A 12,910-nucleotide genomic window follows, 5' to 3' on the forward strand; every position below is an offset into this window, starting at 1 on the left:
GTTTTGCCAAATGATTAGAACGTAGATTAGCCTGGAAAGGACTCATGATAAAGCAGCAGCAAAGGTACTTTTTCTTGTCTTTTTCCTGGAGCCACCCATTTAGCGTATGGCCAATGCTCTTTCCCAACCGCTCAAAAGAGATTAGGCTTTTTCCCCCCAAGCACATGCATTGGGGTTACAGATCCCTTTCACAGACTAATTCAGTGCAATAAGTGTAGAGAAGAAAATCAGCTGAAGGGTTTGGCATTTTTCTAGGCAGTGGGGTGGGGAATAAAAGAAAAAAAAGGTAAGAGCTCCCAGTCTTGTTGCAGGAAAGCATGGAGCGAGGGTTGACAAATGAAGGCCAGGCCTCCCTGTGAGGGGTGCAAGCTGAGGATGTTTGTACGTTGATAAATGGTTGGAAAACAATCAAAAAAAGAATATTTTGTGACACATGGAAGTTATGTGAAATTCAGATTTCAGTGTCCATCAGTAAAGGTGTATTGGCACACAACCACACCCAGTTTTTCATGTTCAATCTATGGCTGCTTTTGTGCTACATTGGCCAGGTTGAGTGGTTATGACAGGGACCACGTGGCTGCAAAGCCTCAAATATTTGCTCTCTGGCCCTTCACAGGAAAAGTTTGCTGACCTCTGGGCTTGTGGATTAAAGTGGGCCCCCTGGCATCCCTGTATCGTTCGTTCCAAATCCTGGTTCTACTACTTGCTGGCTCTGTGACCGGGGGCAGGTTATATAACTTCTCTGTGCTTCAGTTTTGCCAACTTTAAAATGAAGATAATAATAGTAGCTACCTCACGGGGTTGTTGTGAGATTAAAGTGAGATAATGCATGTAAAGTCCTTAGCATAGTTTTGGGCATGTAGTAAAAACTGGATAAAGTTTAGCAATTATCATTAAACAAGTCATAATAATAGTATATTAAATCATTTAAGGTAAATTAAATATATACTTATTTACATGAATTTTGTTCCCATTTCTCAGTAATAAGGCAACCCCAGTTTAGAAAGATTAACGAACTTGCCCGAAGCCACACAGCTAGCAAGTGGAGAAGGCAGGATTCAAAGCCAAGGCATTCTGACTCCTGAGCCCATGTTGTGACTTAACCACTAGCCTCTTTTGCGGGGCAGAGAGCTCATGTTAAAGAGCAGTGGTAGGTAACTATGATGGACAGAGGGATGCCGGGTTATAGAGGGCCTTGAATTCATTCCTTCAGCAAGGCTTGGATCCCTGCTCCGTTAGTAACACTTGAAGAGGCAGTGACTTAGTGACATGAACAGGTGGAGGGTGGGCAGGCAGCAGGGGACGCTAGAGCATGAGGCTATAATGCGTAAGCCGTTACTCCCTAACGAAGGCTGAGACCCACGTAAGAAGTGAAAGCGCTATGGCAAGGCAGTGATATGAGAATTGTCACGAAGCATTCTATGCCAGGATAAGAGAATTTGAACTGGATCTTACAGCCTGTAGAGAGGGAAGTGTCTTGAAACTACCATATTTAGAGAGAGTCATTGGGTGGTGGTGTGGAAGATGAGGGTGGCAGGGATACAATGAGGGTCCTTTTGCAGCATCATGGGTGGCAAGTGATGAAAGCTAGACTAAGACAGTGGCAGGGACAACGAGGAACATTCCAAAAGAAAACTTGACAGAGTTTGGAGGAGAAGGAGCAGAATGACTGAATATGCGGCCTGGAGAAGGGAAGCTGATTAGGGGAAGTGGGGGCAACATTTCTGGCTTTTTTTGTGGGACTAGAAATGTCATCTCTATTTGCTCCCCTGTGAATCACTTGTTTTTGGGAACGTACATGAACTTTACATGTTTGAAGTATCTCTTTTATTTTCTTAGTAATGCTCATGTTTTCAAATTGTGTGACTTTACTGGACTAACCTCTTCAAATTTCGTTTCAGTTGTTTGAGCTTCTCAATTTCTTGGCAGAGAATTTCATCTTCTCCTACATGGGATTGACACTGTTCACCTTCCAGAACCATGTCTTTAACCCGACATTTGTAGTAGGAGCATTTGTATCCTTTATTATATGTTCTGTGTTGAAAAGTTCTTTTTATTGAGATTTTTCACATTTTTTTGGAGGTGTGGTTGATAAGAATACATTTAAATATGTAGAATTTTCCTCTGAGTAAAACAAATAAGGATTTCAACTCTTTTATCTATTCTGTTTTCATTTTTTTCATTGCACAAATAATCCTGACAGAGTAAAATGACAGGAAAAAAGTCTTCTACCATTCTGCCAACCCAAAAGATAAGATTGTTTGTCCTCCATTACTAAAGGGAAGAAAGAGAGAGTGGATACTGGGGAAGAGTTTGCAGTCCATGTCACAGGACGGTGGTTGAAAGATGATGAAAGGCTGAAGGAGGGTGCATTTCTCTCTCTCTGTCTCAGTGTCTCTCTCCTTGAGTTGAAACTCCAGTTAAAAGGGAGAAGCTGAGTACATGAAAGAGAGCGATCAGTAGTGCCAGCCTCATGTGAAGGCAGGAGATGACATCCAAAGCATGCGGGGAGGGACTGGCCTTCAGTGGGAGGAGGCACAGCTGCACCATTGTTCCAAGAGAGGATAGGGTATATAGAGGTGAAGGGACGTTTGCAAGATGGCGTTCCTCTCTGATAACTTCTATTTTTATCTGCAAAGTTGGAGGTGAGATGTTTGCTCAGAGTGAGATAGGAGCTGGTGGCCTATCAGTTAGCTATTGTGGAACAGGTTACTCTAAAATTTAACAGCTTAAGACAACAGACATGTAGCATCTCACACAGATTCTGAGGGTCAGGAATCCAGAAACAGTTTAGCTGGATGGTTCTGGCTCCAGAATCTCTCTTGAGGTTGCAGTCATGCTCTGGGCTCGGACTGTACTCTCTTGAGACTTGGCTGGGACTGGAGGATCCACCCTATGCTTCTCACGTGGCTGTTAGCTGGAGGCTTTAGTTTTTCTCCATGTGGACCTGTCCACAGGGCAGTTCACAGCATAGCTTCCTCCAGAGGGAGTGAGCTGAGAGAGCACCAAAATGGAATCCAAAGTGCCTTTTATAACCTAATCTTGGATGTGACATACCATCATCCCTTCTGCTGTATTCTCTTGGTCACACAGATGGACCGTGGTACAGCGTGAGCAGGGACTACACAAAAATGTGAATACTAGGGGGCAGGGATCATTGAGAACCATCTTGGAGGCTGGCTTCTACAGGTGAGAGGAGTTTTGAGGAGAAGGTTTGGAGACAGTTGTTGTAGAGAGTGGGAGAGTGAGTTGACCAAAGAAAAGCGGTAGGATTGCTGAGCAGTATTAGGGAGCCATTTGAGTCTGAGGAGTAGGTATTAATAGCAGAATCAGTCTGCCCTATTGTATGACTTCGTTCAGGAGTACTTAGCTGTAAGCATGAAGAAAAGAGAGAGGGTCTGTCTGGGTTTGGGGTTTTGTCAAGTGGGTGCAGTGAAAACACAGACGGGGCAAGTGAATGTAGGGTATTGGGAAGAGTATTACTAAGACGTGGCTAAGGAGGGAGGTGAAGGGGCCAGCCCGGTGGCGTAGCGGTTAAGTTTGCACATTCCGCTTCTCGGCGGCCCGGGGTTCACCAGTTCAGATCCCAGGTGCAGACTTGGCAACACTTGGCACGCTAGGCTATGGTAGGCATCCCACATATAAAGTAGAGGAAGATGGGCATGGATGCTAGCTCAGGGCCACGCTTCCTCGGCAAAAAGAGGAGGACTGGCAGTAGGTAGCTCAGGGCTAATCTTCAAAAAAAAAAAAAAAGAAGAAGGGAAGTGAAGAAGGGGAGGACTGTTTGAGGGAAAAGTAGAGGGGTCTTTGGACTGGAGGCTCCGTGAGGTAGAAGAATGATCAGAGTGGCTGGATGAACGCGAAACATGCAAGGAGAGATTGTGGTCAGAAAGAGAGATGTCTGAATTAGTGATTTTCAAAAGAAATAGTTAGAAAACCACCTCAGAAGGAGGATTCTGCCAAAGAGATTAGCAGAAATATTTTTAAATTAAAACTCTAAGTAGGATCTCTGTTAGAAAGTGAGGTATTACTGAAATGCCGTTCTACAGAGTCTTAGTCTTCTGGGGATGGACTTCAGGCAAAAAGATAAAGCCCGATTAATAAGAGAACCTTAGCTGGAAAACTCCCATGCGATCAGGAACTTCATATCCTGCTAGTCTTTGAGAAGTTTTTGAGCAGTTGAGTGGCTTGATCAACTATTCTTATCCAGAAACAAGGCTAAATATTCTCTGTGGGTTTCTGAGTCTGGTAGGAATTGATATTCCTCAATACAAAATCCTACCGTGAAAATTGACTCTTACCAGGAGAGCGTTGTTCTCTTGCTGGCTACAATAGTTAGGATATAGGTTTGGTTTCAGGTGACAATGACCCTAATTAACCAAAATTTAAACAAGATAAAAGTTTCTTTCTTTCTCACGTAGGAGTCTGAACTGGTGTGGCAACTCTGCTCCACAAAGTCATGAGGGACCCAAGCAGCCTTCTTACAACCCTCCCTAGAGAGTTTCCCTTGTCGTTAGGGTCCACGGTGGCTCACCCCCATGTCTCCCAATTCCCTTTAAATACATGACCCAGAATATGCACGCATCACTTCCACTTAACATCCATGGGTTACACCTACCCACCAGGGAGGCTGAGAATTCTGTTCTTTATCTAGGTGGCTGTGTACTCAAATGAAAACTGGAGGTAAGAGGGAGGAGTGACCGCTGCTGTAGAGTAAGGGAAGAACAGATGTGGATATAACTAGCAGTCGCTGCCACATCAGCCCACATGTTTTGTTTTTCTTTTTTTTTTTTCGGGGAATCACTATTTTTAATGACCTTTATATTCTAAAGTAGTTTTAGATTTACAGAAAAATTGTGAAGATAACACAGAAAGTTCTCATGTACCCCACACCCAGTTTCCCCTATTAACATCTTACATTAGCATGGTACACTTGTCACAATTAATGAGCCGACATTGATACATGATTATTAACTGAAGTTCATCCTTTATTCAGATCCCTGGAGTTTTTCCCTAATGTCCTTTTTCTGGTCCAGCATCCTACCCAGGGTACCATATTTCATTTAGATGTCATGCCTCCTTAGGTTCCAGCTGGCTGTGGCAGTTTCTCACGTGTTCCTTGTTTCTGATGACCCTTGACAGTTTCGAGGGGGTACTGGTCAGGTATTTTGCAGAATGTCCCACAATTGGAATTTGTCTGATGTTTTCCCCCTGATTAGGCTGGGGTTGTGCGTTCACTGGGAGGAAGACCACAGGAGTAAGTTGCCGTTCTCATCACTTCTTATCAAGGGTGCATACTTATTAGGAAGATAAGCCCTGAGCTGACATCTGCCAACCCTCCTCTTTTTCTGAGGAAGACTGGCCCTGAGTTAACATCCGTGTCCATCTTCCTCTACTTTATATGTGGGATGCCTACCACAGCATGGCTTGCCACGAGGTGCCATGTCTGCACCTGGGATCCGAACCGGCGAACCCCGGGGCACTTAAGTGGAACATGCGCACTTAACCGCTGTGCCACTGGGCCAGCCCCCCCCCTTTTTTTTTTAATTGGCAACAGATGTTAGCTCGGGTGCCAATTTTTATTCATTTATTTATTTTTTTCTGCTTTTTATCCCCAAAACCCCCCAGTACATAGTTGTGTATTTTTAGTTGTGGGTCCTTCTAGTTGTGGCATGTGGGATGCCGCCCCAGGATGGCCTAGTGAGCCGTGCCATGTCTGTGCCCAGGATCCGAACTGGCAAAACCCTTGGCCACTGAAGCGGAGCGTGCGAACTTAAGCACTCAGCCACGGGGCTGGCCCCCTGTTGATGTTAGTCTTAATCACTTAGCCAAGATAGTGATTTGTCAGGTTGCTCCATTGTAAAGTTACTCATTTTTCCCTTTTCCTGTATTGTGCCGCTTGGAAGAGAGTCACTGCAGGGAGCCTGCACTTAGGGAGTGGGGAGTTAGGTTCCATCTCCTCGAGGACAGAGTTTCTATAAAATTATTTGGAATTCTTTGCACAGGAGAGTTCTCTATTTTCCCCCACTTATTGTTTTGACCTGTCACTTATTTGTATCAGTATGGACTCGTTGATCCTTATTTTATACTTTGGGTTATAATACATACTACTTTTTAAATTTTTTTGCTCAAACCATTCCAGCTTTGGCCGTTGGAAGCTCTTTCAGTGGGCTCCTCTGTCCCTTTGACGTACCCCTGTCATTGTGTTTTTTAAATTTTTTTGAGCACTTCCTTACTTTCTGGAGTTATAAGATACTTCAGGCTCATCTTGTATATTTTCTGCCCCAGCCCTAGAATCAACCATCTCCCCAAGGAGCCCTGGTTCCTTTTATTGGGGGATGGTATTAGCAACCAAAATCTGGGCTCTAGTTTTGCTCAGTGCTACTAGAGTGTCCTTGCTTCTAGGCCCTCTTAGCTGACAGAGCAAGGAAATATATATATGTATATATTAGTTCCTGTATTGTGTGTGTGTGTATATATATATGTATACATACACATACAAAAATAAACATTTGTATATGTAACTACCTGTATCTCTGTTAAGCTAAAGATGAGTTCACATGGATGTCTCCAACTCTAATCCATTACCACATGGATCATTTAAGCTTCCTCCCCTTGCTGATTTGTGAACTCCCATTCCAACGTGAGAAACCTGACTTCCACCACCCACCATCCATTTACTTAATTGTTCATTCCCAGAATACACAGTGGTATCAGAATTGTTAACCAGTATTCCCTTAGGAAACAACTTTATCAACACGCATATAGTGCTTATGCGCAGTTCCTTTTCCCTTTTGTCTTACAGACTGCACCCATTTCCGAAGTTACTTAAGACAACACTGGTTCCCCCACCTTGTTTTGTTTTTAATCTTAGATTTTACTTTATGTTTATTCCTTTCAGAAAATGGGGTGGGGACTATATTGTAACCCCTGAAAGAAAAACTGTCTTTGTAAAGCAGGAGTCTCCATAGACAGCAAACTGGAGAAAAAGACACTGAAAGTGGTTTCTAGTTGAATCCATCCTGAATTCCTGTGAAACCTGCCCTTTGAAGCAAGGTGGAAGTCTTGCCTCGGGGGAACACGTGGGGCTAGCAGGAACTTCAGCCGTCAGAGGTGTTGGAGCTGCCCTTTTCTTTGTTCTGAGGAAGCAAGGGCAAGTTTAGCCAGTGTTACTCTTCCTCCTGCCAACGCTGACAATTAAAATGAATTAACCTATCATGTTAATAATCTTCAGATTATACCAAAGAAGCTCTGCTGTTAGACGTGTTTCTGTTCATCTAATGAATTTCCTGTATGTTATACCTGCACTGTCCAATTTGGTAGCAACTAATCACATGTGATTATTTAAATTTACATTAATTAAAATGAAATAAAATGACAATTTCAATTTCTCAGTCACTGGCTGCATTTCAGGTACTCACCATGTTGGACAGTGCAGATATAGAACATTTCCATCATTGCAGAAAGTTCCATTGGACAGTGCTGTGTCAGACAGAGGAATCAAAAGCCTGTGTGTTAGAAGCTGAGCTATCTAAGATAGTTTTTCACCATCTTGAATGTATAGTCTAAATAATGTTAATAATAAGAATTATCCTTAACCTATTAATAATTTTAGATTGCTATTTTCTTGGGAAGAGCTGCCAATATTTACCCCCTGTCCCTCTTACTTAATTTGGGTAGAAGAAGTAAGATTGGATCAAATTTTCAGCACATGATGATGTTTGCTGGTAAGTTAGAACGTTTCCTCTCTTGCCCACTCCAAGAAACCACTCACAACACGTGCCAACTTGATTTTAAGTGGAAGTGATATGCTGGTAATATAAGACTCCTTACACGTTGTACTTGCAGGTTCCAATAGAAAACTTTTTATAGTGTCCCATTCCCTTCTGTGGGAATATTTTCATGTTCTGGTTCCGAATTCCTGGTTCAGGAATATGTCACACATGGTGGAGAAGGTAAAGATTAATGCATTTTCACACACACAAAAAAACCTGTATGTGAATATTTCTGGCGATTCTATTCCTAATTGCCAAAACCCAGAAACAGCCCAATTGTCTGTCTTCCAGTGGGTGACTGAATAGCAAACTGTGGTACATCCATGCCATGGAATTCTGCTTAGCACTAAAAAGAACAAATTATTGATACACACAGCAACATGGATGAACCTCAGACCCATTGTGCTGAGTGCAAGAAGCCAGTCTCAAAAGCTTACTTACTGTGTGATTCCATTTATGTGATGCTATCAAAAAGTCAAAAGCATAGTGATGGAGAATAGTAGTTGCCAAGGGGTTGGCAGGCTGACGGAGAGGTTGGACTAAAAAGAGGTACCACAAAGGAATTTGGTGGGAGCAATAAAACTGTTCTGTGTCTTGGTTGTGGTAGTGGTCACACACCTCTACATTTATCAAAACTCATGGAACTGTACACCAAAAAGAGTGAATTTCATTGTATGTAAATTTAAAAATAAATTTCAAAAAATTGTCATAAGATCAGTGCGTGTCAGTATCACCTACTAATTCTTATTCGTATATGCTTATGTATGTTAGTATATTTTGTGTATTTGTTCATGTGCTTCTGAGTTCTCAGAATGTGCCTTATTTCTCTGGATTTATGAAGCGCACATTGGTAATGAGGTATTAAAGAAATACTCTTTCATTCCCTTGTAGGCCTTCGCGGTGCGATGGCATTTGCCTTGGCCATTCGAGACACTGCCACTTACGCGCGGCAAATGATGTTCAGCACCACACTGCTGATTGTGTTTTTTACTGTGTGGGTATTTGGTGGTGGCACCACTGCCATGCTGTCATGCTTGCATATAAGGTAAGTAGTGACTGGTGACCTCACTTTAGTGTTACAATTCAAGTTATTTTTGTTTTAATCGGGAGAAAATTTTAAGCTTTGACAAATCTGCAATGTTTCATTTTTTCCTTTTAAAAAGTATAACATACAGAAAAAATGGAAAATATGCAAAAGAAAAATAAAAACCATTGTTAACACTTTGAGGGATGTCTTTTCAGCCCTCTTGCTACGCATTGTATATATTTTTAACAAAAAAGGACAATACTACAGGTATTCTTGTAAACTAATTTTTAAGTGTAATATAGTATGGACATTTTTGTTGGTAAATATCATTTTTTAATGGCTGCATATATCATAATTTATTTAACCAAATCCCTACCCTTGGACTTTCGTGTTGTTTCTAGGATTTTGCTGTTACCATTAACAATTGAAGATTTTGCTATTACTATTACAGTTAGCATTGTGAACATTCGTAAGTGCATACGCTGCTGTGCACTTGTTTGATTATTTCCTTAGGATGCATTCCTGGAAGTATAATTGCTTGGTCAAAGGATATGCATATATTTAAGGCTTTTGATTCCTATCACCAGATCAGATCAAAAATTTTCGTCTATCTGCAGCATACGAGACAGTCCAGTTTATCCCACCCCTAATCAATACTAGATTTTATCATTCTTTCTCATCTTTATGATCAGCCTTGTTTCTGACCCGACAATCCAAGGCCGAGATTGTGAGGTCGTGGTCTTAAATGCACACTAGTTGATGTATTCAATTGAAAAGCTTCCTTGTATCTCAAGAGTTCTACATTTGTTTCCATGGATACAGCAGCCTATGTTGCTAAAGCCTTTGTAGATTTTACCTCTGTTTGGCTGAAACTTCATAGACCTTAAGAACTACTGAGCTTCCAGAATATGTAGGGTTTATTAGAGAAAACAGTATTTCACATCTTATAGAATCTGTTCTCCATTTTTCTCATTCTATTATGCCTTTCTTTTAACATTCTAAGACCAGCCAGCCCTAAATCACTCTTTGAATGTTGTTGTTATTTCTTTCTCTCTTTGCTATTCAAATCCCTTTCTTAAATTTCCATGCTGTTACTGTATATAATTGAAAATACACAAAAATAATGTTCTCATAACCCTGGTTATGACTTCAGGGAGGACCTGGCATTTGTTAAGTACCTACTGTGTGCTGGGTGTTGTGTTAAGTGGGTTTTACATATTTATCTAATCACAGTAGCTCTATTTTACAAGTGAGGAAATAGGGGCTTCAAAACGTTCTAAGTTGCTCAAGGTCACACGAACAGTTCAGTGGTGGACGGAGGAGCCTCTGATCTCACTGAATTCCTCCTAGACTGTGCTGCATCAAGAAATGGGGGGGCGGGATTTTGGAAGGATTGAACTCCTTCCTTTTCTTAAGACTTGTAAATGAAGACTCCTCCTTGTTCTACTAAGAACAAAATTAAATGTAAGATAATTTAGGAAAAATAATCCTCTTAAGTGGAGTCTCAGTTTTTGTTTCGTTTTTTGTTTTTGTTTTTTTTTTCCTTTTTCTCCCCAAAGCCCCCCGGTACATAGTTGTATATATTTTAGATGTGGGTCCTTCTAGTTGTAGCATGTGGGACGCTGCCTCAGCGTGGTTTGATGAGCAGTGCCATGTCCGCGCCCAGGATTCAAACCAACGAAACACTGGGCCGCCTGCAGCGGAGCGCGCGAACTTAACCACTCGGCCACGGGGCCAGCCCCGAGTCTCAGTTTTTAAAAAGGATCAATTCTCTTCCCTGCTGCCCTCCACACAAACCAAACCAAATACCCACACCTACCCCCCCGCAAAAAAACCCCCACCTCTTCGCATAAACTTGATCCACCTTACCAGCTTTGCAAGCCCTTTGGCCCCCTCTTGCCTGCCCTGTAGCATGGTTTGGCATTTAATTGTATATATTACTTTACAGTCTTAGGTTAATTCCTGTTGTTTTTGTTGTTATTTGAGGGTTTGGGGGCCTCTTTGCAAATGGAGACTGGAATTTAAGTTTCTCTTCCCTCCCCCCAAATTTGTCTAGTACAGTTTTGAGGATGCTGATAAGTCCTTGAAGTTTAAGATTCATGCAGACTTAGACTTGACCTTACATTCTTGCTTCTTCATTTACTAATTCTGTGATCTTGGGCAAGGTCCTTAATTTTTTTAAGCCTCACTTTCCTCATTTGTAGTGTGCATTTGATCGTACCTCCCTCCTAGGGTTGTTGTAAAGATTCAGTGAGCTAATGTCTGTAAAGCTCTTAGCACAGTGTTTCAAATGTGCCTTTTATTCTTTCCTTTGATAAATACTGATGGAGCACCCACCAGGTGCCAGGCACTGTTTTAAGCTCTAACTTAGTGGTTCTCAACTGGGGGTGATTTTCCCCCCTGCCAAGGGACATTTGGCAATGTCTGGAGACATTTTTGATTGTCACAGTCAACGAGAGGAGGCTGCTACTGGCATTGAGTTGATAGAGGCCAAGGATACTGCTAAACATCCTACAGTGCACAGAGCAGCCCCCCACCCCCTGCAACAGTGAGTGATCTGGGCCAATATGTTAGTAATGCGAAGGTTCAGAGAGCCTGCTATAGAGAGGTGCGGTAGTGGTAACGAGATAGAAAAGATCCCTGGAGGAGACAGACAATAAACTAGTAAACAAATGAAGATGACAATTTTAGATGATAGGAAATGCTCTGATGACAAACAAGGTACCATGGTGGTGACTGAAGATAGAGTGTATTTTATAGATGGAGGTCAGGAAAGGTCTCTCTGAGGTTACATTTGAGCTCAGTCTACCTGAATGACAAGATATCGCCAGTTAAACAGTAAGCAGGAAAAAGAGCGGTCCAGGCAGAGGGGAAAGCCAGTGCAAAGGCCCTGAGGCAGGAACAAACTTAGCCTGTTTAGTAGACAGAATAATGCCCATGTAGCTGGAAAATAGTGGTGGAAGGATAGGTAGGAAATGAGGTGGGCAAGATCCTATGGGACAGCAGTTGACAAACGCGTCCTGTAAAGGGCCAGATAGTAAATATGTTATGCTTCAAAGGCCATGTGGTCTCTGTCTCAACTACTCCACTGTAGTGTGAAAGCTCCCATAGGCAATACGTAAATCAGTTGGTGTGGCTGTGTTCCAACAAGGCTTTATTCACAAAAACAGGAGATGCCCTGGGTGTGGCTTGTGGGCTGTAGTTTGTGGACCCCTGCTATCGGGTCTTGTAGGACATGGTGAGGAGTTTGGGTCTTAAAATCCAGTTGGAAATCTTGTAGGCTTTTAAATCCAGGGAGTGACGCCATCTATTTTACAGTGTAAATGGATCACTCCAGCTGTTGTGCGGACAACGGATCCTCAGTGAGTTAGAGCCAGCCAGCTATTCCTATGTCCTTTCGCATAGTTTGTGACAGTCACATTTGGCTCCCTCTCATTTACCACACAGACTTTGCACTTCTCCGTCTCCAAGCCTTTGCTCGTAACGTTCCTGCCTAAAATTCTCTTTCCCTCCCAGGAAGTGACACAGCTCAAATGCCACTCCTTTGCCCTCTGCTTTTGATCAGAACCACTCTTCTGTTTGCCTAACGTCGGGTGTCTCTACTCAACCCTTATTTCAGTTAGCCCTGTCATAATAATGTTGTGCTAAGAGCTGCCATTTAGCGAGTGTTTATGATGGATCAGATAGTCTCTTAAAATCTTCAGATGCATTTTCTCATTTAATCCTTCCAAGCAACTGTGTGGTGGCTGTTTTCCCACTGATACAATTACAGTTCATAGGGCTGCGTAACTTGACTAAGTTCACACAGCTAGAAAGGCGCTGAGGTCAGATTGGCACCCAGCTCTCTCTGATTGCAGTCCTTGGGGGTTATGCTGTAGTTGTGTCTGTCTTCCCCGCTGGGCTCTGAGCTCCTAGAGTACAGGGCCGTATCTAACTCATGTCTATAGCCTGTGCCTAGCACAGTGCCTGGCAGATAATAAGTGCTCTATAAAGGTTTTAGCACATGGAATTGGCTTCCCATAATGTTCCGTGTGAGTATTACAAATGTGCTATCCCCGAGACCACTAGATGTCACTTTAGATGCACAAAAGCGATTAGAGTTTAATAT

At 42.4% G+C, this 12,910-nt stretch overlaps 1 protein-coding gene across 6 annotated transcripts in view; it reads left to right on the plus strand.

Annotated features, from left to right (window-relative positions):
- The window catches only part of SLC9A6 (solute carrier family 9 member A6), a 69,800-nt gene that overhangs the window by 33,354 nt on the left and 23,536 nt on the right, over positions 1–12,910 (plus strand). For all 6 annotated transcript variants that reach the window (XM_070604829.1, XM_070604828.1, XM_070604830.1 and 3 more), the window contains 3 exons: positions 1,902–2,015; positions 7,616–7,727; positions 8,667–8,820. In XM_070604829.1, the coding sequence (XP_070460930.1) occupies positions 1,902–2,015; positions 7,616–7,727; positions 8,667–8,820 (380 nt within the window). The remainder of the gene's footprint in view (positions 1–1,901; positions 2,016–7,615; positions 7,728–8,666; positions 8,821–12,910) is intronic.

The sequence above is a fragment of the Equus przewalskii genome, chromosome X, assembly GCF_037783145.1.
Source record: "Equus przewalskii isolate Varuska chromosome X, EquPr2, whole genome shotgun sequence".
Classification (NCBI taxonomy): domain Eukaryota; kingdom Metazoa; phylum Chordata; class Mammalia; order Perissodactyla; family Equidae; genus Equus; species Equus przewalskii.